The 27,244-nt window shown below is 40.9% G+C and overlaps 1 protein-coding gene across 1 annotated transcript in view; it reads right to left on the minus strand.

The window, feature by feature from the left end:
• Positions 1 to 27,244, minus strand: part of MAP3K4 (mitogen-activated protein kinase kinase kinase 4) — a 64,814-nt gene that overhangs the window by 31,175 nt on the left and 6,395 nt on the right. Inside the window, exons 3-10 of the mRNA XM_026044723.1 lie at positions 19,249 to 19,439; positions 9,549 to 10,930; positions 5,792 to 6,034; positions 5,085 to 5,231; positions 2,904 to 3,061; positions 1,588 to 1,704; positions 1,247 to 1,346; positions 1,041 to 1,124 (exon numbers count right to left, since the gene is read on the minus strand). Of these exons, the coding sequence (XP_025900508.1) occupies positions 1,041 to 1,124; positions 1,247 to 1,346; positions 1,588 to 1,704; positions 2,904 to 3,061; positions 5,085 to 5,231; positions 5,792 to 6,034; positions 9,549 to 10,930; positions 19,249 to 19,439 (2,422 nt within the window). The remainder of the gene's footprint in view (positions 1 to 1,040; positions 1,125 to 1,246; positions 1,347 to 1,587; positions 1,705 to 2,903; positions 3,062 to 5,084; positions 5,232 to 5,791; positions 6,035 to 9,548; positions 10,931 to 19,248; positions 19,440 to 27,244) is intronic.

The following is a 27,244-nucleotide window of genomic DNA, read 5'->3' on the forward strand; positions in this document are numbered from 1 at the left end:
TCAAACGAAAGCATCATTTTTCCTGCAATATGTTTATGAGAACAGCCATACTGTTCTTWCAAAAACATCTACGAAATCCAATACTGTATCTCAGACTGGCAATGAGTGGATGACTAGGGAAAAAAGAAAAAYATATTCAAAAATGTTAACATAAACTGAAAATTTCCTCGACTACTCTCCCTCTCAAATAATTCACAGACTGGAGCCTTTACAAGCCAGATGTTTTTTGTAGGTATTTAACAGCCTACTTGTTTTTCTCTTCTATGAGCTTGTGCAGCCTCCCCTTGAACCACTGTCAACTTTTAGCAGCTGATTATACAAATGTAACAGGAATTAGCTCATACAGAAGCTAGCATTTATTCCCCCGTTGGGAATTATATATTTCAAATGTAAAATTAGATTTTTTTTTTAAATGCAGGGTCAAAAAGCAACAGATGCAAATAAATTTATCCTGCTGAAGAAACTGATACATTTCAGTTCAAATTGCAGTAAGGACTTACCAACCTAGGAACACCTACRGAATACAGCCCAACATCATAAACATAAGAATTTGTAAGTACTGGACATCAGTGCTTTTTTTGTTGCCTAATTTAATCTACTTTTGCTGTGTGAAACTGCTATTCAGCAACAGTATTCTGGAATGAAACACATCTCCCTGCTCAGATAAAAACACCTTACCCTGCATTTCCTTAGCACTCYGATGGCAAGCTAGCAGTCTAGAGCAGAGCTCTATTATAACATTGTTGCTTTGAAAAAGAAAATAAAAGCAGGTCTACAGTCTGACATCATCTAAAGCTGTTCATTTACTGAAGCATCCATGCCCCTCAAACACATTTATGTTCCTAACATTCCCTGCTAAGAGGTGCTCTTCACACTGAGCGCATGCAAGGTCTTGGACTTTGATTTCCCAAGACATAGACTAGCAGTCACACAAACACAGGTAAAAGAAACCTGACACATTGTAATAAACACACGACATCAAAATGTTGAGATATTTGTGTCACATTGAAAAGAAATACATGCCTTGAAATTGAATTTACCTTCACATACTCTTTCGTTTTCAGAGCATTCAGGAAATCTCGCACGGGGGCTGCCAATGCAAACTCTGCTGCTATTTCAAGATCCTAAGAATAATTAAAAGATGCTTTAAATTTATTTAAAGAAAATTTTAAAAAAAGTTAACATCAGTAAATTAAAGTGGATCAGAATAGTCAATAAATTAGATTAGGTTCTAYTGTTAACTTACCTTTCTCAGCATTTTAGCAAAACCAAGGGCCTTGGATGCCCTTTCTCTAGCTTCATGAAACAGTTCCTTCAGTGCTCGGCTGGTTTCTATGACAGACCTCCTAAAACATTGACAAGAACAAAGTGAGCATGTTTCAATAAATTGTATTACACTCATTGTATTACACTTTTTAGAAGATTAAAAAAAAACAGTGCATAGAAAAGAAATATATGCAGGCAATTAACAAGTTAATTATACTTCGTACTTATAAAACTTGGGACATTAGGAACACATTACGAACACAGTTTCTGTTGGAGGTATTAAATAAAKACATAAAATTGCAATTCTGAAAGGCTTAATACCTGATTTCATCTGATGCAGTACTATCATCAGCACTGGCCCAGAATTCATCACAACTGTCCTGTAGTCCAGAGTCTAAAAACATTCCTGTGGATTTCAGCAACATGCCTGCAATATCGCTGAAACAGCAGAAACAGAGACCCTCAGTGCTGTGCAGGCAGCAGAGACTTCTCCCTACCCTGCCCCGTGCAAGAGCCTCRTGGGGAGCCCATGGGCAGAACAGCCCCAGGCAGGATCTTGGGGACCCTCTGTCCCCCTGCACGTGCAAGCCCAGCAGCAGCAGGAAACACTTCCCATAAAAGCAGCCATTTCTGTTACAGCTGCAATGAGAGCACCTGCACTCGCTGCTCCCAGAGCTGCAASGGCTGCACAGTTCCTATCGCTCTAGGAATCATACCAAGGGTAGAATTATCTATCACATATGGCAAGCCAGGAGCAAAGCCTGGTTTTAAGCAGAGGAGGTACTTGCTCTGACGTTTGAGTCGACATATCTAAGGCAATATCTTGTATAAAGCCACAAAAAGAACTAGAAAACTGAACAACTTCATTCCACTTGMAGGAAATAAAAACATTTTATTGTTCCAGAGGATTTATTCAAGTTTCTCAACAGGAGCTGTAACCAGAGTGTTTTGGGGAAGGAAGACTAGCAAGCCTTAATTTTTTCCCCCAATTAGAAAGTATCTAATTAAAATTATATGTAATATATACAGAAGCAAATAGTCCAGAAAGCTTTTATGGGAACTCAGAAAACAGATGTTCCCATTACGTTAAATGAGCATTGTGATCATGCAATGAAAAACAACAACATGGCAGTTTACTGAGGTGCCTGGCTTTTGACCAACTTGCTTGATGAATTAGAGCCAATAYTGTCAATAAGTCAGTTAAGGTGAAATATCTTTGACAATTGTTTTCTGGTTGTTTCTTACACTGAAAGTCAAAGTTTTAGATACCATGATAATTTAAAACTTTGCCATACAAGACAAATGATCTTACTATTGTATTCTAAATAAAAAACACACACACTTCTGACAAAAGAGGTTGCAATGGCACATGTTTTAAATTTAGGCAACACTCCAGGTACATTTAAACCGAACTGACTGCACCCATATCATCAAATTTTTAACTAAAGCATTCTAGACATAAAACAGTTCCACAGAACCTCTATTTGTTTATTAGGGCCTCAAGAAGCCCGATCTGCGAATCTTGAATAGAAGTACTTGAAAGAACAGCATTTCTGAATTAATCAGTGTGAATCTGACTTGCATAAATATCTGGTATAAATCAATATCATCAGCATAGTCAGTTTTATAAACCCTACCAGAAGAGTTTTCCAGCTTGAGCTTCACCTCCTCTGATATAAGGAGTTATTTCTTTGGTGAAATTCCATTCTTCTTCTAAGAGATTTTTCAAACTATGAGATGCTTGAGGTAACTGCTGTAGCATTTGGATCCAGCTTCGCATATAGTCAAAGTAAACCTGCACGAGGAGCAAGACGCTTTGAATACAAATTGTCATGCAATCTGTAGCTAGATGCAACCTGTAGCTAAATAAACAAAGTTTTTTTGATGTTATAAAAATGGTAGAAAGTATTTAACTGTTTTTGGTTTGCAGAACCAAGACAGACTGAAAAAGACTTCCATGATTCCATATAAAAGGTATACAGGAAACAGGCAGTGCTGTTCGAGTATTACACCCTACACACTCTCCGCAAGAGTTCTCTAAAAATACTGCCAGTTTTATCACTCCATAGCTGGACACCATCACTGCCCTGCTGGTGAAATCTCTAATCTTTACAGATGAATTAAAAAAAAAGTTTAATAACGTCTATTAACCAGATTACTCTGAGAAGCTTCAGCTGAGCATATTCTCCTGGAAATGGATAAACAGAGAGAACTACCTCTCAGATTCTGCAAATCGTGTTTTCCTTTATTGCAAGGCTTTTCTCCCTCTCCTTTATTTACTTTTAAATCAACACACAATGTGAATCAAGTACAATTCTTCTTTAAGAACTTGTCCCAATGGCCATACCAAATGCAAATAACTAGTAGCAATGTTGCCATGTTTTACTTAGATAATCCGTAACACCAACACGTCACCCTTGCTAGAAGTAGGAAGTGTTGCTCATTGATTTGAGGTATTTTCAGATACACTGTAATAATGTCAAGACAAGGAAAACCTTAAAACTGTACTCTAGGTCAGGTAAGGGCTGTGTTCTGACTGTGCCAGGTTGCATATCCATTCCTAATTTTGTTTAATTCTGCTTTACTTTCCCAGGAATGTTCCTGGTTTCCTTGCCTCCTACACAGGCCCCAAATAAAAAGCCAAAAGGAGGTCGGACACCTCTCCCTCCCACACCACAGATATAATCTTAATTTTCTGATTTCCTCCAACTTTTCCCATGCCTATTTTCAACCTTGATGGTCTCTGCAGCCTCTTGCCCAGCCATTCCAACCTTCTAGGACAATCCTGACTTTTTGTCCAATCTTACTTCCCTGCGTCTGGTGCTACTGTAACTTGGGATTCTGAGTAGGCACCAACTGCTGTTCTGCACAGCTTGATGAAGTTATTCCCATTTAAAGTTACTCCTGTCATCACCCCTTATGCGACCTGCAAAAGACACAAGAGTTCAAGCTCTTGCATCAAAGCACAAAAACACTGGAACTATCTAATGAAATAGGCACAAGAACTTCAGAATGGGCCGGAGCAGCCACTTTTATCTAATCAGGTCATTCCTGTCTGAAGCTCCTAGAAATCTCAGACGCAGACAAATATACAGTATACAGAATTACATGAAATAGTGCATTTTCATCATGACATGAAAAAAAAAAATCTTGTATCAAGAAAAGCCAGACATCCTCCCTGGATAGCCACTGATGGCACCAGCAGCTTTGCCTGGGGCCACCTCCAACCAGGTATTCAGCCTTGAGAACTTTCAGAATAATGACAAACAAAACCCAAGCAACTCAGGAGAGAGAAACGATTCAGTCTCCTCAGAGGAATATGATTTTGAATTGAAACCACAAATAACAATTTAACATCTACTAGAGGCCAATAGCTTGTCTTTAAAAATATTTCTTAGGGCTTAGTTTATTGCAATAGTGAATACTTACTAAAACCAAGGCATCATTCTTGAATTAATGCAATATCAAAGTATTAAAAYATGATATTAAAATACTATCAAAACCAGTATTTTATTTATTAATAACAGGTTAAATTATTTAAAGCTGTATAATTTACAGTTCTRTTCATGAACTGATTTATAAAATACAGACAATTTACAAGTATATTGGAGCACAACCCAGTAAAAAAGAACCAATATTGTCTTTATATGCTAACGTGTTCCTTCTTTAAAATGGCAAAGACTTTATAGGCCTTAAAATGGTAAAATGAAGACAACATGGCAACATGAAAAATATTCTCAAGACCTATGTCTGATGGGGGCAATAGAGAAAATAATGAACTTATCAGAACTCCAGACACGTTGGTTTTGGAAGCTTACCATTAACATTTTATGCAGGTCCTCTTCAAAAGAATCAATGTTGCAGTCAATCTTTTGCAAGTCATCTAACACCTCACGTAACATAAACTGATAATATTGCTTCATTAACAGGCCACCCTTCAGGACCTCTTTGCACTCTCTTACTAGCTGCAAGAGAAAAACCCCCAAACTGCAATCAGTAACGACATTACTCTTCAATTGTCTCTGAGATCTGAAAGTCTAATTTGTCTAAATATGTCAAGCTTGTCACTATCTAAATTCTACAGCTTTTAGAGATGAATACAGTCAGTCCAGGAAAGAACTACACTCGTTTTGCACGGTTATTTAATTGCCACCGTGCTATTTGCCACATATCTGCAAACAGAGATGCRGGCAGAGGTTTCAGATTGTGTCCTCTACACAGGGCCACAGCAAGCAACTTACTGCACAGTTTAAAAGCTCTGAGCTRGGCAAGGGGCCTCAATCATCAGGGCACTTGAGACCAGCTTGAAAATCTACAAGGAATATTTTACTATGGGAATGTCAGTTGTTGACTTTGTTAAAGAAAAGAATGCAAATCTCCATATGAAATACAGGGCTCTATAAATTATTTTTAAAATGACATACTGCCATTTCTTAAGCAAATTCGCTTTAAACAGATCACTCTATCACATCAAAACGACATAGCAATTTCAAATAATAAGTATAAAGTATAAGTAGAGGCAAACCTGCTTAATACTCAATAGAGACGGTTCCCCAGCAGGTCTCTGTTCCAACCTTAGCTTGAGACATTCATGGATAACGTTGAGCAGGACTCGGCAAAGGACCAAGAAGGCAGGTTCAAAAGAGGGCAAGTCCATGGATTTCAGCTCTTCCCATGATACAGTGCTGCATTTTTTCTCACAGGAAGGCGGAGAATTTAATAACTGCACATAATCTGAACACAACATGGGATCTGGAAATTCTGAAAACTGCAAGAAGAAATAGGAAGCGTGAAGGGAACCCTTAACTTCAGGATTTAGGGTTTAAGTAGCATGCAGAAGAGATTATCTTTAAAAGATAAGGGGGTTTTTTTCGGTCTTAAAAGATAAGGGCTTTTTGGTTAACTGACAAATCAACTAGAACAAATCTTTCTTTTTTTACACTAACATGGTACTTTAAAAGAAGTATCTCCAGGCTTGAGGGAAGCAATCGCGGATCCTTCAGAGTGAGCAACATCCCTTACTTTGTGTCTTCCTCAAGATGATTAAAGAATCCATTAAAGCAGAAGAGTCTTTGATGTACAAGAAGACTGCCATAGGAGGTTATCATGATTATACAAGTTAGGTCTAATACACTAGAACATATATTCCAATCATTCTAAGATAAAATACCTGAGAATTTCACAAAACATATTTAAAAAACAAAAAAGAATACGTGCACATCACCAGGCCTTACACCAATGACTATGTCTAGAAAAACAAGTTTGCACTGGGCTACGTCAAGTGAGTTAAGTCATTTTTCAAGTATGCACTGCACCAGCAACTTTTTGTTTTCCAACTATCCTATTTAAAAATTCACATTGCAAAGTGATGCAATGTTCAAGAGTCACCAGCTAAATTCACCAAAACAAMTGAAAACAAATAGTAGTTTACAAACTCTGGTAGATGCAATAAACTCACAGTACCTGCAGGTATATCACTGATTAAGACATTATAACTTAATATGTAGTTTAAATACATATTGAATCTATAGTATTCAGTTATTTTCTATAATTTGAAAGTATCATTAAATGAAATAGAAGTTTATTTTTATTAATTGGAAAAGATATCAAGAAGACCTCTCTTGACTTTTTTTCCCTTCRTATTTCCAGTTTAAGTTATAATGCCCTTAAACAATGATACACACGCAGGTACTGTGGGTTTTAATTTAAATTTARATTAAATAAAAACATGTCTGTAAGATTTGGGTTCTTTCATCCAAGATTAAATTTGCTTTATCCCAATTCTTAATTCATATTTGCTATCTGTAACAACTGAAGTATCCATCATTGACATATTAATAGACATAATKAGCGTTTTCTACCTTTTTTCCAGTGCTGTATCTAACTAGCATCACATCAAACGAGAGGAAAACAGATTAACAGAAATTAGATCAAATGATAAAAAGCTGCCCTGAAAGCTGCAGTACTTTCACATACACTAACCATATTCAACTTCAGCAGCTAACAGGAAATAAAAGAAGAAATCATTCCTTTACACCTACATACACATTTTTGACATTCTGTGCCTACGGCGTCATACACACTCTCAATTCTCAAAAGACCCCAATTACATTTCCCGACAGAGCCAGTTTCCCAAATATTTTTATTTTCTAATGCTGTGATGCTCAACACTGCTGCAGAGGATGGAATGGTATATTCATTATATCTAAGGTTGGCACAAAATGCCTTATGAGCTGCAGATTCTTAAGTGCTTTATACAGGCACTAGCTCAGTATGCAAAGATAGCAAATATGCACGAGCACGGAATGGCACTAGGGCTGCTATAGTTTAATTTTAATCCCTAGTTGATCTCAGGTACAGGAACTTACTCTCTTAAAAGGTCCTAACTGGCCTTCCTTGTAGGCCACCTCCCTACAACAAACAGCCTCCTGCTCTCTGCTGAGCAGCGCTACAGGCTTCAGACTGAGACTTGCACAGAAGTCATGTTAAAATATGAGCCTAATTATCATGAATGACACTTGTATTAAAGTGATTTTTTWWWAACTGATTTGCATAAACATATATTTAAATGACATTAGTATTAATATAGATTTTTTAAATGCAAGGGGAATTCAGAAAGGGCATTTTAGGTGAAAACTAACAGTCAAGCCGTAGCAGAAGTGAAGATGAATTCACAATTTTAAAAATATGTACACACAAAAGCACACAGTCAATATATAAGAAAAGCTCCAGAAGTAACAAACATAAGCTAAACACTAGTAGCTCTGTCTTAATTCAATATCAGTTTTAACTGCACAGGAAAAAAAAAAAAAAAAATATATATATATATATATATATACACACATACACACACAAATACATGTAAGATACAAATGTCAAACAATTCCAAATGGGGTCTTCTCCTATTTTAGTTTGATATCATCTGTTACTAGAGCAGGTATCACATTTAAATACTGTTTTTGATTTTGGGCAGCTGCCTTTTCATAGTAGGTCAGATGAAGAAGATTACCATTCTTTTTTCCCCCCCGCAACCCCCACCTTTAGTCGTGGTGTTATTTCTTAAAAGAGGACAAGAGACCAGAGAAAAGAGAGTAATTTCTGAAAACCATCATTCTAGGAAGCCAAGCAGGTAGAGAAGGAGGGTGAGAAGATTCTTACATTTCACACAGGTCACACGCTGCTCCCTTTCCAAAAGGCTCTTTTCCGTGAATCCTCGGCAAAGCCTTGAGTTACTGGGTTTTCACAAACTAGTTTTAAGAACCTTTACTCATGTCCACACATTTAAGGTATTTAGCAACTTCAAAAACGTGCATAAAATCACTTCTGTCTCCTCAAATTATGTTTTACTTCCCCTCATTTTTAAAAGTATTTCTACCTATGTATTAAGCTAAACTTTTACTCCAATATACGACTTTTTTTCTTTTTTCTTGTTACTGTAATGGATACCTTCAAACTTTGCTCATGTACATGACTATCTAGAAAAACTTTTTTTAATGCAAAGTTTCCTAGAACAAATTGATATCAATGGAAGAAAAATTTTAAAAATAGCTTTTTTTAAACCATAATTTCTAAAAGCCTTTTGCAAAATCAAAAAGCAAAAACAAATAACAAAAGAATTCTTAAATATGAACTTACTCACCCTAAAGGTGAACCCCAAAGGAGAGAAGCTTTCTCTCTCCTTTTGCAAATAAGATGTCAACACAGAAATCCGCAATGTGTCAAAAATCACAAGACACCCGTGTTAGAGCTGGCATAATAGCCTAAGAAATCTCTTTATCTAGAATCCATGGTTAAGCCCACACAACACCATCTTATCAGGGAGAACAAGTCATCCTGATTACTATTTCTCCTAATGTAAAATTCCCTAGCAGTTTATGCTTAGAAAAAAGTAGATAGCCAGTCTTGAAGGTGAGGAAAACGCACCCTTTCCCTACTAATCTGTTCTCCTAGTTAAATGTTTGTGTCTAATTTTCCATTTCAATTTGTCTGACTTGCAGCTTTAGCTGTTCAAAGACCTAAGGAGCAAAGATGCTATCACAAAACTGCCAGTTAATCTACGGAAGTCAGCACAGAGCCGGTTTGTGCTTCCTGCCAATTCCAGCTCAGGCCAAAAGACAGATTCCCTTCCGCAGCAGCAGGACAAGGCAGCTCCTCACCACAACATAAACACAGTCTTTCTTGCCCAACCCAACAGAGCAACTGGTGCTTTTACAAGAGCCCAATGCCTCTGGTTTTGATGAGAGGCTACTCTGCAAGTGGAGGCCCTGCTCCACGTTACCTACCTCCAGCGGGTGATCGCTCCTTACCAGCGCCATCCGGGCCCTTTGCAAGGAGCCGTGCATGAGCTTGTGCAGTCTTAAAATTAGCTTCCTCAAGCCCATTTGCTTCAGTGCTTTGTCTACAAATGGCCTGTAAATAGAGGTCAAAGAGTGTTTGCTGCAGCCTGCCTCGGCGCTGCATTCTGGAATAATCCAAGAGGCAGAGTTATCCCCAGATTCGAGCCTATCAAGCTTCCTTGAAAAATGGTCCTGAAAGTCAAAATTTGGCTTATTAGTAAAATTGTTCTTGATGGCTTGTCTAAGTTCCTCAACATTTTCGTCGGAGATTTGTTCTTCGCCATCACTATCCTCCGTGCATGTTCCTGAGGATCCCTTCACTTCGGTTTCCCTATCGACCTCCTTATCCTCTGGATCGTTGTCCTTGGAAGGTCCCGGAGAAGGAATTTCAAACACTGGCCAGCCAATGTCAGAAAGATTTTTGATGCCCAAAACAGTCCCCATAATCCTTAGCTTTTGATTTAAGTCTTTTGTAATATTTAGCCACAGGCAGAGTGCCTGCACTCTGTCCTGGAAGTCCTTTGCAGCATACTTCTCGTAGTCCTTCTGAAGAGCCTGCAGAGAGGGATAAAGTGCTTCTATGTACTCCAGCAGCTCCATTATCCGCTTTACCTGCTCGAACGAGACCCGCTGGCGCTGGAGGTGGTCGTGGTAATTGGAATAACCCAAAGCACTCGTTGCACGCGTCGCTTTGCAGCCTCCTTCTCCTGCGGCACCGTTGAGACTGGCTCCATTTTTGACAMAAGAGAAGCTTCCGTAGTTCACTTTGAAGGTGAGGATTTCATTGATAATGTCAGGGATGGCTTGGCGAGCCGCGTAGAGATAGAGGTCTTGGTCATTAATGCTCCGGCCGGCGTGCCAAGCTTGCAGCTCCAGCCAGATCAGTTCATTGGATCGGTTGAGCCAGACCGAAGAGGTGTTTTCCTGCCCTCTCTGCTCCCTGTCTTTTTTCTTTGAGACTGAGGTAAGTTTTAACAAAAGCCGCAGGGTTTCAAAGAATTTCAAGCGGTCTGCGGGGCAATCGGTCCTGGAAGTCTGGCGGGCAGTCCTGGCTATTGGCACGGGCACCGAGACGGGCAGCTTGGCGTTGCTGCAGCCAAGGCTGAGGTAAGGCTTATTGAGATCAACGTCTGCAATAGGCTTTTTTGGCAAAGACCCCCCGACCGAGTCTAGCATAAAGGAGCACTGCACGTTTTTCTTGTGGTCTCGTTCTGTCGTCCTCAGGGTGGCTCGGTTCTTTTTCCCTTGCTTGTAGCTGTGCTCTTCCACATTCTCAATGGTTTTCCCGTTGTCTTTATGGGCAGACTGAGTTGGCAAACCCATTTTTTCTGCAAGAAGGAAAAAAAAAAAAAAAAAAAAGGACCTTAGCAACAAGAGGAAACAACAACAGCAAGCCTCGGATTCAATCAGCTCCAGATCACATTACTCGAGCTGTGAATATGTTTCTTCATGCCAATAACACAAAATCTGCAAAATGTGCAAACAGTCCCATAAATTACCAAGCCTCCAGCTGAATCAGTAGAGCAAAGGRCAATATTCTGTTCTCCTGCCTTACCTCTTACATAGAGGTGACCTCAGAGACCTTTCACTATTTCGAATGTGTCACCTACACCAAAGTCTGGATGATTAAAAGGCAAAGAAGGGTTTCCAAGGTCACTTGCTATGTGCTCATCAACAGCCTCCCAACTAAAAGCTCAAAATGCACAACATTATTAAGGCTTCCTAGTTGGAAGCTGGAATTAAATAAATCCCAYGCTTAAAGTGCACGTGCCATTTCTTAAGAAGGGCAGCATGTAGGGGTTCTGAAACTACTTAGCCTAGACAATGYGGCCTTAGCAGCAGCCGAGGCTTGATCTTAGGTCTGGGAAACACTCTGGTCTCCACCAAACACACAGCCTGAACACGGCAGTCCSGCTTCTCCGTTCTGCCCACAAGCAGCTGGTGCCTTCCTGCTAAACCACAGAGCAGCCTCTCGCTGCCCGGCAGTGCAGGCCACGGCCTCCTCTTGCCGAGCTTGCCTCGGGAGCAGCGCGCACCGTAACGCTCTGCTGCGACGTTGTGCTAACCACCCGCTGCCGCCCAGGCCTGGCCTGGCGAGTCAGGAACGAGCCGCCGGCCGCTGCCCGGGCCCTGGCGCCCGCTCGCGGAAGGATGTGGGGAGAGGCCGGAGAGAAGCAGCTGCAGGCAGCCAGCGGCCACCAGCGGGGACACAACATCCTCCACGGACACATTCTTCCTTCCCCACAGTGCCCACGAGTAAAAGAAGCACAGGGGGGAAAAACCAGCCTCACAGAGTGATTGCGGGACACTCGGCCTGCTCGTCGCTGCTCGCTAGCGAGTCTGAGCACTATCTGCTGCTTACCGCTCTGCTACAGCGAGAGAGAATAATTTCCATAGGGTCTTCACTGCTCTCTTCCTCACTATGATATCCATTAATACCAGGAACAAGCTTGTTTGCAAAATAAGTCTGCACGGTGTAAACCAATTGCCATTCTACATATGGAAAATCATGACAGAGAAAGACCAGTCAAGTCACCACATGCGTGGATGCGAAATGGTAAGAGCTACTGCTTCAGAATATATAGCACTGTGTTCAAAGCCCCTGGACTCCAAAAGCAGCTTGGATGCACAACCCTTCTGTGAATTAAAGCCCCCTTACCTAGCCTGGCTTTGGGATAACATGAAATAYCGCAAATTATTAATGACGGCACATGAAATGTTTCGCTTGTGTGAAACCGGCTTAGAGTCATCCGAATTCTGGTGACAGAATCCTATTATCAGACCATACCCTTCACTATCTTCTTAAGCATCAAATCACCTTTCAGTCTGGTTTTATTCATTACATATCTTTCAATACCTGCAGTATCCTGCAAGTGATAAAGAAATCAGTTTCCTTCATTACAAGATTCAATTCAATCTCTAGCCAGATAAGAGGGCAGTTCTGTGGAAAAGAATTGGGACACACGGGAAAGGTAACTCACAAACTATGTGCCTKTYTGCCCGCAGAGGAGGAGCAGTAAGGCTGCAGAGCAACATGGATGAAGCCTTTYCCCCCCAAATCTGGAGCATTCCTCCCAGATCTGTTCTATACGATTTGTACAAAGAAATAACAGGGAAAAACAGACCAAAAAAACCCTACATTTTAGAAAGTTTGAGTGTGATTCCTAGGCTCTTACAAATGTCTTAAGAATATCATACCAGTACAGAAAGTGTTATGAATGAATTGTAGAGTCATCTGCTTTTGCAGGCTCACTGACGAATGCAAAGCCAGAAGCATTCAACCCCCTTACGGGCAACTGAAAAGAGAAAATGCCACCAGACTCTGTACGCCAGACCTTAGCAAATTTTCACAACAGAAGCACGAGATGTGAATCATTTGAGCTGCATCTGAACTTAATCATCAGGAGAAAAAAGGAGCAAATGCGTAAAGAAATTAAGTCAATACAGCTTCATTAATCCTAGGAACAAAGAATACCAGTGAAAATAATCAGCAGTTCCCCACACTCCTGTTGCTGAAAGAAAAGCACGGTTTGCAGCTGGAAACACATGTCCCCAGCTTTGCAGCTGGGCTACAGGAGAGAATAGGCAGGAAAATGAGCAACAAAACAAACAACCAAACAGTTCTCCAGCCACATGCAGCATGGAATTCTATTCTAAGCTCTATTTAATCTCTCTAATCTTGATTTTAGTCTTGAGTTTAAGACCCCAGCAAGCAAGTCCTGCTGAAATTAGGCTTTCAGTTTCACCCYGGTTGGCATGAGAGACTAGGCCAGTGAGGGCAAGCAAGCCCGCACGTATGGAGTCGCTTCCATGAAACCTGCATTCCCGGCTCCTTCTCCAAAGGTGAGGGAAACCTCAGAACCATCCCCCTCCCAGCTCCMGAGCTGGGCTTGGGCAGCCTGAGGGTGGGATTCAAGCAGCAGCTCTCGCCAGTGGGCAGCACAATCCTCCAGCTCTTAGGTTGGGCTATTACAGCCCCAGCAAGCCCACCCCTATCGCAGCACTCTGTCAAAGCCAAACAAAACCCGAAAGAATCCAACCAGGATTCCTAACCAATTCAGACCTTGACGACCATCCTATATCTTTTCTAAACCCATCAGCTGCTTTCTCTCAGCTGACCCTGCAGCTTCTATTCTCTGTGCAGCTTTCCCACCCCTCCAGCCCCCAGCCCATCTCCTCACCTGCCGTGGGCAGCAGCCCATCCTGCTCCCTGGGGCCTCCTCTCTGGGCCCTCTCGCTCCCGGGATTCCAGCTCTCGCTCCCTCTGCAATTGTCTCTGGCAGCTTTTCTCCCCATTGCTCCGTCCCTGCAGCTCTAGGAGCACTGAGCACTGCCCAGCCTTCTAGGTCGGGGCTAGAAACACAAAGCCCAGGAGGTCGCAGAGAACACGGGGTTTCCAGAATACCTGGAAAGCCTTTGCTCACAAACCCAAGTTTGTTCGAGCCTGCAAACTCGTAGGGCAAATGTGTGTGAACTACATTTCTTACTTACATAATTACATATCAATTTTTGTGACATAAAATTTGTGGTACAACTATACCACCATGTAGAAGTAGCATTTCAATGGACTTCTTCTTTAAAAAAAAACAGTTAACTAATGTAATTGGATAAGGAACACTGACAAAAGTTAATCTTGCAATCTTAAATTCTTAACCTTAGTTACAAATCCCATTTTCGGCTGCTAATGAGCAATGAGCAACTTGAGTGTGGTCTAACACATCGCCTCCTCCTACTTTCCACACCCAGAAACATATATACAATTTAATTCTTGCCATAGTTGTGTAGGATTGGGATAGGCTATAATGTATACTTAGCCATTTAACTCTGAAAAAGAGAAAGATATTTTTCTGAAGAGCATGTGGAAGAAAAAAAGAATCACCAAGTGCAAGGAGGAGGAAGTGGAGAGACTTTTCATTGAAGGTCTAAAGAAAGAAAATAGCTATAGGAAGGCAGGGGGAACAGGACTGTAACTTGCATTTTAAGAACACTGCAACCACTATATTAAATTTGGTGCAAAGAAAGAATCTCATGGTTAGGGTAAGTGATGGCCAGTTTAGGAAATGTGGTTCAGTTTCTGATTCTGGTTTGAGCACATAGGCTGTGTCAAGCGCGTTCCTTAACCGAGCTTCTCAATGAAGTCCCCACTGATAGACCACTGCTCAGCTTCACATCGAACTCAGGAAAACTCTGAGCACTTGCAGCTCAAGCGACCTGCAACTGTCCTGCTACACAGACACTGCTATTACCTTACCAAATGGTCTGGGGCGGGGGAAAGAAAAGAGAGGCTGTCTCAAATTTGCCACCCCAAAAGCAGTAGCAAACCTACCGCAAGGCTGATTCACTTCTACCTCCAAAGGGTTCACAAACAGCCTAACAGTTTATTAACTTATCAATACCTAGATATCATCCMCACATATATCTAGGCAACATCCACACCACCCAATTTGTTTCTTAGACTTGAGATTTGAAAATCTGCAATACATCTACAAGGAAAGACAACTACGATGTGAGGAGATAGTTCGTAAGCATTCTGCATATTGTACAAGCCTGGGGCTTAAAACACGCATTTTTTTTTAACTGAAAGGTTTGAAGTTCTCCATTTGTCTTATAATGCAGATAACAATGATAATATTAAGGCATTAGGTTTTCTACATCACTATCCAGAATTAAAGCAACAATTCAACTCGACAATTTTAACAGAGTAACTGCTTTTCGTAATAACAAAGTTGATGAATACCTCTTCAGTGCTTCTACTGCAGGAACTCACATCTTTCTCTGAAAAGCTACCAAGTACGCTGGCGAGTATAAGACAACACACAAAAATCAGACACAAACACAGCTTTGCTCCTGGSTGGAGAGACCTACCAGGGATTCTATGAAGTCAGCTATAGAATTGACTATCATCTGTTCTATACTAACCTGCTCGAACACCAGCGTGTCTCACAGCAGCACCGAACCCTCTCTGTTTACTATGTAGCAAGAGTTTGCTGGCACTGTCAGAGGCAGAGCCCAGGCCTCAAGGCACTGCTGAGCGTATCAGCTGCAGCTTCGTGCCAGCTGGAATTGCTACGAGGGCAACAGCCCAAGAGGCTAAGATAGATGAGCAGCAAGACTACAGGCTTTGAAGGAAAGAAGGAAGATGAAGGTTGGCAGACACAAAAGTAAAACAAACAAACAAAAAGCCCACATCTGAGGTGGATTAGAAACACATTGCCTTTTAACAGCATTTTGATGACCCTGTAAAATAAATAATCAGAACCCCATGCAAATTCAAAGATCATTTTCTCAACTTAATTCACCGAACTGCAGTTAACCAGGAGGTCCTTTAAACCACTTTGAACATTTATCACTTTAACATGTTTTTCTCTTTCAACATTTTCTTCAGATCCTCCAACAGAAGACTGAAAGATAAGTTTAAAAAGCTGAGTGTGTGCCCATTTCATTGCTCATAGTCAATGTTTCACGTACTACCAGTCACAAAACACTGCCTTTCAGAGATGTGCAACTGCACCACACCCCCGAAATTACAATCATTTAATTAATCTTAATTTAAAACACTGCCTTTTATTGTAATGTTCATAATCTCCTTTCAGAATTCTTGTTTCTTTTGACACCAGCCTCTTCTCTGGAGCTCTGCTCCACTGCGGTTTTCAGAACATGCCCTACTGCACTTTGCATCCYCAGCAGGTCCTCCTGGCATCTCTCAGTGTCACAAATTGCCTACTTTATTTCAAAGCTGAACGAGGAACCTTTTCCCTATTCCCCATCCTTGACTGCATATGAATTTATATCTGTTACTGATATTAAATGGGTAATTCGCTTTCTTACTATGTTTGAGGACAGTGGTTGAGGTCAGAGGCTTCAAAACTGAAGAAACTACATTGCCTTCACTGAAAAGGGCTCTGTTATTTTATAGACTGACAAAATACCTGGTAACTGAGGCAAACCTACTTATTTAATCAACTAAAACTTTTATTTATTTTCCTGAAAAAGACTTCTCTGGAATAATTGTCACTATAGAGGCACAAAATTTCCTCATTCTGTTCTGTTTGCAGGCTCCTCTCCTATTCCCAGCCTCTTTTACATGAGCAGGAAGGAAGAAGGCYGAGTTCTGTGAAAAGCTCCTCTGTGTTCAAACTAGCCCATTCTTCAGGCACAGCAGGAAGATGCAGCAGGTCCCCTTCAATTTTTTAAGAAATAATTAGCATTCATCAAACAATCTGACAACTGCACAGGCTATAACTTCTTTCCAAGTGCACAGAATTCTGAAATGTCCCAAAGAAAGATTTTCTTGGGCTTCTTTTTCATTAAGAATGATTTCTTAATGTTTGAGTTTACAAAACTTAGTGTTTCATAAAACATATATCCAATCAGTTTTATTGTTTTTACTGTATAGTGGCTCAATTTCTTTGTTTTTTTTTTCTCCAAGTGTTTAAGTAGAAGAAAGAAAAGCATCTAAAAGCATAAGCAGAGCTCTAAAGCCACAAAAAGGCGAGTTAGCCTATGCTTCTGCTAAAGGATAAGATCAGTATAAGGATTCCATAAGGCTAGCAGTCCAAAGGACTTTTTTGACCTATAGTTATGGGAAGATTGTGGTGGGAGATAGATTGAGAGATAGAGAGCATATGTTTTTAAAATGCTGTAATTTAAATCTAAAAGTTCAAGCCTCAATTGTGGATTTTTATACTTAAAAGATAATATTTTGTTTGCCTAGATGTGGTTTCTTGAAGGATGGATTAGGTTAATAAGGATGCAAAACATCTGTTTGTGCATGTGCTGGTTCTCTGCAAATGCCAAGATTAGGTTTACAGTATCCTGTAGAATCACAAGTTGCAGAGCAGATCAAAATCAGAAGACTGAAAATGCAGGAAATTAGAATTCCTTTAGTAGAATAAGTCCCACTAACCAGCCAAATGGCCAGAACAGCTTCCTAGGATTTCATGTTTCCCGACTAAGGCAACTTCTCCATTCCCAACCTTCCTGCTCCTCAAAGACAGCACCAGATTAATTCTGATTCTGTTTCAATACCACTATCCATTAGGCATCTGCATACACATATAAGGGCAATTAACCAGTCCATTCTTTGCTTGTTTGATACAGAGTAAAACTAAGTTACACAACATGAATTAAGTTCCTTCCAGAAAAGATACTTAACTCTATACAACACTACCCAACTTCTGCTGGACTAGAAAATACGCTTTTTTTCCCCAGAAATAAACTAGACTGATAACAGATAGTCATTCCTGTCCCAAAATCAAATCTATACAGTTAAACAGCCAAAAATAAAAATGCATCCATACATTTAAGATATACTGACACAAAGCCAGATTTTTATTGTTCCAGAAGCATTACCACTTGCCTCGTAAGTGGAAAGTCCTTGCCCCAAGAACTTAGAATCTGTAAGTCAGGTAAAAGATAGCTTCCTCTTCCTCATAAAGGCATCAATCCTTCACGTGTGCTCAGCAGTACAGACTAAAGAAATGTTTTTTTATAATATCACTCTGTTCCCTCATTTTAGAGACCTTTTTTTCCAACCACAGAGTTGAAAAGAAAGTCACACAAACAAGAAAACTTTTTAAATAACTACCATAGCCAGAAACAAACAAGGCTAATGTTCCACTAGCAGAGCTTAGCTTTGCCAAAAGGCACAATTAAAAGACAGTAAAAAGGGAGCTTAATGATTCCAATGGCTACGTAACTAACCAGCAAGTATCACGACATTTCTTTTAAATTTATTCTAAGCAGAAGGTATTTTGGGGAATGCTGCTGAAACAGTAACTTTATTCAGAAGTTGCCTGAAATGGAAGCAAGAGTTTTGGAAGATATTTGTACAGCCTTTCATTGATCATGACCATGCCCTAGACAGCTCTGCTCGCTGAAGAACAGACTGTATTCCTTAATTTATGCTCAACCATTTACCTTCTCCTCAGCACTCTATCTTGAAAAATATTCCTTTAATTAAATGCACCCTATGGTAATTATATCATATGAAATACTACTATTCCAAAACATTAACTGCTAACAGTCATGCTGCTGTAACGTCTTTGGCAACCAWCCCTGTCTGACGTAATTTTTACACAAAGTACATTTTGTATGAAAATACAGAACAAACAGTTTGTTAAGAAATGGCTTTTGCAAATTTTGCACCAAACTCAGAAAACCAAGTGAAATTGCAAGCTTTTGTGGGAAGGCTGCCTTAAAAAACATAGCTACTGTAGTGGATTTTTTTTTTCAATTATTCTGTCAACAAGCACTTAACACTGTATCTCAGCAAAGGTAAAGGGAGGGTTAAGTTAAAGCTGGAAGGCACCTTTACATCTGCATGACCCTACACTACACAACCTTTAGCAGTCACGGAGCCCTAACCTCCCGCTCAAAGCAGGGCTCCGTTCCAAGCTAGTCTACCCTGCTCATGGCCATATCCAGTCGGGCTCCAGAAATTCCCAGTCTGGAGGCTCCCTAAGCATCCTGGCAGGCAGCCTGCGACCCTTTCGTCCCGCTCACAGACCCGGTTGGAAGGTCCCTTCTGGCACCCGGTGACCTCTGCTTCCTGCCCTTTCACTGTGCACAACACAGAGCTCCTGCTAAAGCAGAGCTACAGCTGTGCTCTCATGGTCTCCTAAGGCACAGAAAGAAGCACCTCTACCTTTCAGGGTGGCACGGCTGGCAGGTCTCCCAACGCTATTTTTCTGATGTTTTGTTGACATGCGCTTCATCTGCCGGGGCGTGCTGGGAGGAGAAGTTCCATAGAAAGTGTCAGCACTTGCTTCATCTGACAATTCCTCAGGCTCGGATTCAGAGAACTTGCAAGTAGCATCTTCTGCTTTGCACTCTGTCCTGAAGGGAACACAATTAAACCAGGATGTTAAAAGCAGATTTTTTTTTTATTATTATTATCTGCAAGAGCTGTTTAAAAAGCGGATCGATACACTCCAGTCACAGCAGCTTTCTCTGCTTTCCTGACACACCCACATATATTATCCAAAGCTTTTAATCACACACATCCAGGCAACCTCCCAACAAAGCAAAGCATAAGCAACATACAGCAAAGAGGACACATAGCCAGAGTGTCACTAGGAAAGCAGCACAAACAACAGCTTACACTTAACATACTTGCTGTGGAAAAAAAAAAAATGTCATAAATCTGAAACAAAAGGTAATTAAAACCAACCAAGGCTCAAAAAATAAAAAATAAAATGTAAGAAAGTTAATTTAATCAGTGACAGAGACAACAGTTTAAGTCTTCCTTTCARTGCCTCTAGCTTGAACATACGATGAAAGCCACGTCTAACTTCACTGGAAAGGCACTCCACCCTTTCCARCATTTGTAGCAAACACAGCAGAACCCCATGTATTTTTCCACTGATTTAATATTAAGTAGGTTTAGTACCAGAACATTTTTTTCCTGTAGCACGAAAATAACAGGGTCTCATGGCACCTTTGTAAATAGCCCCAGTTACTTCAGCCATTAGGAAAAACACAGATCAATACTTAAAAAGAATGTAGAGGTTCTGCATACACAAGACTAAAGATAATGTGTACACATTCTTCAAAGCACAAGTCCTCTTTTTAATAGCCCTGATCCTCAAGAACTAACCCGGGTGGCCAGCTTATCCCCTGGGAGCTGTATCCTTGATTTCAGCAGACAGCCCATCTTAGCGCAGGGTAAGTGCCTGGACAGAGYCCAGAACAGCAGCTTCCCAACCCCACAGGAGACCTTTTATAGCTATTGGAGCTACTAGTACTGGCAGACGCTGAAGGAGCAGCATTACATGCAGCATTTTTTAAATGCCATCTTATCGTTGTACTCTTTCAGATTTCCAAATTATTTTGATTCAAATTGTTCAAAGATCCATAGCACCCTAAGTAATATCCCCCTTAACCACGTATTACAGYTAGCAGTGGTACAAATCCATGGCAGGACAAGACAATCCGAGTCCACACTTGCTGGGACTAATGAGYTCCCCTTCATCTCAACTACAAATTCCTGGCCTTTCTCTGAGTCTCTTCTGGCACTTACACAATTGCCAAAGCAAACGCTGGCAGATGGTCCATCTGTAAACTAATGCGGCAGAAAAAGGCCATTAGTTTTCGTATGGAAACTCTGAGAAAGCTCAAAGCTCCGTTTCCAGCACCAGCTCAGGGAGAGGGACAGGGCAAGAGGAAAAAGGTCCTAAATCTGCAGTAGCTCCCAATGGAGGAGGAACTAACATCCCCCAAGAACAAAAGCAAACCAAAAGTTTTTCTTGATTTCCATCATTTTTGCTGTACGGTTCTGTACCACTGTCCAGCTGGGTTTTCTTTATCTGTTCTTTAAAACAAGGGGCTTCATGATGCAGCTTTTCAGTTTAAATACAGTGTCTGAAAATAGCATTCAGCTTTATGCAACTAGTGTTCACTTAAAAAAAAAAAAATTTAAAAGTGTCTTTAAATCTACTAGCATTGTACCCAGACATTGATATAACTACTATTATAAGAAATTTGCTGCATCTGGACTACATAATACCTTAGATTTAATTTATAAAGAAATGGTTCACCTAAAAGGCAAATCCATAGAATACTACAYATCCTGCTCCATACAACTACTAGGAAATGACAAAATTAAAAAGTTATTTGGGCACCACACAAAGTCGACCTGCGTAACTCAACAGAGGCTACATTTCTCMTTGGACATCTCTAAAAATCAAATTACATGGCAGTATATTAATTATAATTTTCAGCARACTTTCTGCAGCCATACTTCCATGACAAAAGGAATTGGATGACCATTAAGCAAGGACAACTGGATATATTACTTTTTAAGAATTCTTAGTTTCTAACATTTACATGGGTGATACCAAACAAATAGATTTGAATAATAAGACTATTRTCAAATCCAGGGCATTTTATTAGGCTGCCTTCCACCCACCAGTGTGATAAAAGACACAAGTTGCCACCCATTCGCTACTTCCATAGCAAGGAGGAAACCAAACCAAACCACAGGGAGCCAGCTAGGAACCCCCAAAACAGGTTTTCCTCAGCTCAGCTTTCCTKAAGCTTTGAACAAACACGAGTTATCAAGAACAGCATGAAAAATGGTGCTATAAAAAAATGCAATATATTATTTACCTAGACTTATAACACGATAAAAACCAACTCTTTAGCTTAACTCTTGGAGTACTTGGTCCAATTTAGTACGTAATAGAAAACRTATTTATTTGGGGCTTTCATAAGGACTTGCAATCAGATGTAGCAGAAATATAAAGCAGAACACTTTAAAAAGGCCATTGTACATACATGGAGACACAAATCTTAGTCTTATTACATATAAATTCCTATATTTATTATATCCATATTATCTATATATCCATATTATCTAGATGTTATATTACATTATTTATTTGTATCTATAATTTTCTGTATTTATATATGAGTTTCTCTTGCTGCATCACAGCTTGGAGACGAGAGCAGGCAAGTTCCTGAGCCAGTGCAGATAAGCTCTGGAGGCTGCCTAAGAAAAGCAGCTAGGTGGAGCTTAGCACCCCTTGCAGTGCAAGGCGAGCCCCACTGGGGACCCGCACCCAAACAAGCACCGGGTGGAAACGCCACTGGATTTAGCCTGGCTTCCCAGCCCCACGAAAGCACCTCGCTTGTACGGCTTGGAATCATCTAATTTAATTAGGCACTATCGGCCAAATGTAACAAAGAGAGAATTTCTGGATGTAATTTGTTCCTCTAAGTTTAGGTAAATGACTGGGTGGAAAAGGATCTTGCAAATGCTGAACGGGGAAAATGGAAGACAAGTTTCCATCCACCAGGACAGCAAAAATAAATAAATAAAAGGGATTTCAAAGCAGTCCTGCAAAGGGCCCTAGCGCCGGCAGCGTCGAGGCGGAGCCCTGCCCTCGGAGCCGGCCAAGGAGGACGCAACCACAGGAGCCTCGGCCACATGAAAGGCGCAGTCACTGCTTCCGATGCCCGCGGAGCTGCTTCGGCAGTGACCTCACCGGCCACGCAAGGCGGAGGCCGCAGCAGCCGGGGGGCTGCAGAGCAGATCCCCAGGCTCTCGCGCTGCCTCGCTGCTCCAAGAGAGGTGAAACACAACGCAARGTACCTTGCTGCCAGAGACCGCTGGAAACGCTGCTTTGCTTTTGTTTCTAAATAAGTCACCTCTTCTAGGAACACAATTTACGGCGCTCTCCGCGCTTACGGCAGCCTCCGAAGCCGGCCAGCTGCTCCTTTTGCAGCCGCTTGTTTCTGGGGAGGCCTGAGGAGCAGCACAGGCTGCACCACCACCCTGCACGCTCACTCCTCGCGCGCACCCACAGCGGGGCGCAAACTCCAAACGCACATCTCCTTTCCTGCGGACAGCTGAATCAGCTGGTCCTTACTCGCCACTGCAAGGCACCGCGCAGCCAGGCAGCCCTCTGGGCACGGGCAGCTGTAAACCCGGCACTACAAACAGCTGGCAAGCGGGAGGGAAAGGGACAAAACCCAAGACACTCGCTCGGCAAACCAGAGGCAAACGGTAGCAGTATTGGTTACCACACGGAACTACTGGCTCCTAAATACASGTAAACTCAGACCTAAGTTTGGGAAACATGAATGAAACTTAGTTGTGGTTTGACACTGAAAACTGCAGTTCTCCACAGCCACTGGAAACYGACCTGGTTTTAATGAGGCAGACAATGCCTACAAAAGAAGAAAAAAAGGTTCAAAAAATAAAAAAGTTCAAAGGATGAAAATGCCAAGTTACATTTTGTCAAATATACCACAAATAGTTGAAAACATGATGCTTATGAGGAAGATGGGGCAAGCATAGACTTCACCACAGCCCATTTACAGGCTTATCTGAGCCTTGGTTTTACTGAGTAGCCCTCTCGCCCTGGGAATACTGAGGAGACTGTAGACAGGATGCATAAATCAGGAATATTGGGAAAGCGGCAGGAGCAGTTTGAGGGGGAAAAACAAAACAACAAAATAAAACCGTCAGCTTTGAAAAGTTATTAAAACAAACCAAAAAGCCACAAGTTTCTTTCCAACAAGTAACAACTGCACATCACAACGTGATACATTTCAGCYGCAATCAGAAAGGCAGAATACAGATTTTTTTCAGCTGGTGCACGTAGCTCCTGATGGATCATTTCTTTTAACTGTTACTAGGGCAAGAAGTTGGAATAAAAATCTACGATTCCAGCACAACTATAAAATTGATGTAAATCTTCCAGATTTCCAAAGGTCTGCAACAAAAAACGGAGGGAGGGCAGGGGAAAAGGAACTAAGATATGAAATTTCAAACAGCAGGGCAGGGAGAGAGGAAAAAAAAAAACGTGGGAACTGCTGATGACAGCTCTGAAGCAGGGGAAGGCAAGGGAACGTGCAGCCATAAAGCGGCGCATGCCCCCTGCTTCACAGGCAGACACCCAAACCCCCCACATCCTCTACCTTGAAAAGCAAAAGTTGAGCTCAGGGGAGATGTCACCCACTTCAGAGATTTAAAAAGTAAAAAATAAGTCATTTTTCATTAAAATTAAATTACCAAGCAAAACACTAATGAGGAGTAAGATAGAAAAATGTTGAAACAAAGTGGGCTAAAGTCACACGGAATGTGATTTTTAACCTGGATCAACATTTCCTCAGCGAAAAGTTATGGAAAACCTCAGCGAAACATGATGGAAGCTTYCAGTTTGTCACAACCGGTAACAAGAGGCCATGCTGGAAGCCGGTGGGGGTAACGTTTGTGCAATCCTCCCTTTACACCCCCTCCCTTGGTCCTCCTCAACAAGATCTGGAATACATCGGGCACTTACAGGTACTAGTCCAGCTTCGGGGCAGCCTCTGCTTATCACACTGAGCCCAGCTCAAAAGCCCGTTGGGAATCACAGGCCACGGAGATCAACTGATCAGACCCCGCAGTGGGAAAAGAGTCCTGCAAGCAGTGGGAAAACAGAGTCCTGCAATTTAGCGGAGAAGCCAGAAATAGGTGGGATAGCCRCCCACCGCAGTGGGTCCCAAGCCGCACGTGCCCCAAGCGGCCCCTGGAAGCAGCTGCCTTAAGTTTCAAAGATCCTACAGCACTCRCCCATCCGTGGGGCTGCTCCCCAGCACCTCCTACGGCACGCTGCCCTTTCCATAGGGAAAACTGCCAGATCTGTACGACCTTCAGCGCTGAATGAGCAAGCATTTGCTCTTGACCCAAAGTGCATTAGGCTTAAAGGCAAAGTGCCTCTTCTACATATAAATGCTCTTTAACTAGATTTATTCTGATAAAGTTAAAGTGGAGAAACAAAGAGATTCGCTAGTTTTCACTAATGTGTATTTTCAGCTAGCTAAGGTAATGGAAAATGTGATCGGCGTGCATTGCCAATCATACTTTAAAAAAAAAACAGCTATCTCTAAATACAGCTGTAAAAAATAGAGATAATCAATATTCTGGCAAAAACAGAATTGCAAATCTTCAACCTGCTGCTGCCAGTATACAACAGCAAACATGCATTTCTGCATTTGTAAGAACTGAAAACCTGAACAGCATCAAATTAGAGCTGCTAAATACACCTCACACAGCAGAGTGGCTGATCACAGAGCTCTAGGTCCTTTGGGGCAGTAGCAGTTTGCATTTTGTCTGCACTCCCTGCAACAGGATCTAAGAGCACTTAGGTCTAACCAAACAGCACAAATAAGGAACAAATAAGGTTAACTAATCAACCAGCAGCACTTTGAAAACTGAGCCTGAGGATTAGGGAACCTAATCAGGAAAACAAGTTAAAATGTAACAAGTTAGAATTAAAATGAAATAAGCTGAAGTTCTGCTAAAGTATAAGCCTTTTATCTGGTGTAACTTAGATATAAGCATCACACTCTGTAGCTCTTAATCATTTTGTAAATTTTTTGTTCTGAAGGAAATCTTGCCTAATACTTTTTTTCTGAAAAATCTTCCACATTTGTGAATATTAAAAGAAAACTAAACACATATATATGTGTGTACATATATATATATATAATTTAATAACCTGAAGACTATAGAATGGTAACGGTAACAATTTGTTCACAGTTAGTACATATAGAACTTTTTTTTTTTTTTTTTTTTTTCCTAAAAAGATCTTGTGCAAATCTGGTCTATACAGGTTTAAGAAAAAAAATTTTGGACTCACCCTTGGATTTTGCATATCTTAATTCATGACTTCTGAGCAATCAATGTTAAACCTTGCTCAGCAAAAAATCTTGTGATAGCTGCTAACTTATTAATATGGCTTCCTGCTATAAAACTTAGCAAATAAGTTGCTAAATATAACAGTGCCACTGAATTAATCCTGGACCTGAGCAGGCGTTTGGCTTCTTTAATTTTTATCCTTATGGTAACGTGGGGAAGCCACAGGAAACCAGTTCAAAATGTGAGCTATATATCATTTACTCTGGTGTGAGCTGTCTGTGTATATGTGCTTTTACTTCCATGCAAATGCACACACAGGGACACAGAGGGAGGAAAGACTGGGACGGGACAGGAGGAAAAACCCTGTTCTCTAGAGCACTGCTTGTTTACACTAGCATCAGTCCTGCTTTTTACTCACCAAGTGAAAGAGCCACCAACTCCTTTCACTCGAGAGCATCCATTTCTTTCAAGCATCTTTCTCCTATTTCTATATTCTTAAGACAATCTCTTAGAAAACTGCTCTTAGTGTTCAGAAGAAATAGAAAATTATTTGTGGGATACCTGTTATTTTTCCTTTCTAGAGGAACTAGCTAACCCTATCCAGGTAAATGTGTTAYTCTTCCATCTCTTCTGAACTCTAAGAGAAACGTTAAGGGGGTCACATTCAAGTTCTTATTGATTTCTCTAACCACATAGATGGATGCTATACAGGGCACACTAGCACCGAGGGTAATGTGAATTGTAAACATAACCTTGAAACTTACCTTAGAGAAAACAAGTTTTATTGGCTAAGTGGCATCTTGAAAGCAAATTTCCATGACTTCTACAAACACATCTACTAGTTTATGTAGTAAGTATTTAAATTCCACATCTATGAGTCTAATTTACAGCGCACGCTGTGGCATTTTTATATATTTCTTATGCAAATCCCTGCCTTGCTAGTTGTTATGAACAGCAGTTAGACTTCTGCACAGAAATAGCATTACACAATTAAGATTATGTGAGATTATTACTGAGATTATATCACTTCATATAGTGTACATGCCCATTACAACTAGTGGAAAAATAGGGTTCAGTAGTAAAAGCTAAAGTTCACATTTTAAAATACTAAATGCACCTCCCAAATTGAGTATTTTTAGATCATGATTTTAAATGATTTTTAAAGCTATACATTTGATAAGTAACCAAACTTACTAAATGTGTGCTGATATGATGTGGGCATTAAAAAATTTTCCTTGGAAAATTCTTCCAGTATTCTGGACATGACTTAGGAGCAAGTCTGCTGTTTGCTTCGTTCTACTTGCAGAGACACAAGCGCCTGCACAACCCACTCAGTCTGATCACACGCAATCTCGACAGCTATAATTTATATAGTTACAGTGTGGTATGTGGAGACTGGGCTCGAGGAACACACTTCCTCACAACCCCAGCCTGTGATAAACTTCCACAGAATCCAAACACATGTTTTTGGTTAATTTTTCAAATTCACTGGTCAGAAAAAGTTCCGTTTCCA

Source organism: Nothoprocta perdicaria, unplaced genomic scaffold (genome assembly GCF_003342845.1).
Source record: "Nothoprocta perdicaria isolate Ctin4 unplaced genomic scaffold, notPer1 scaffold_38, whole genome shotgun sequence".
NCBI lineage: Eukaryota > Metazoa > Chordata > Aves > Tinamiformes > Tinamidae > Nothoprocta > Nothoprocta perdicaria.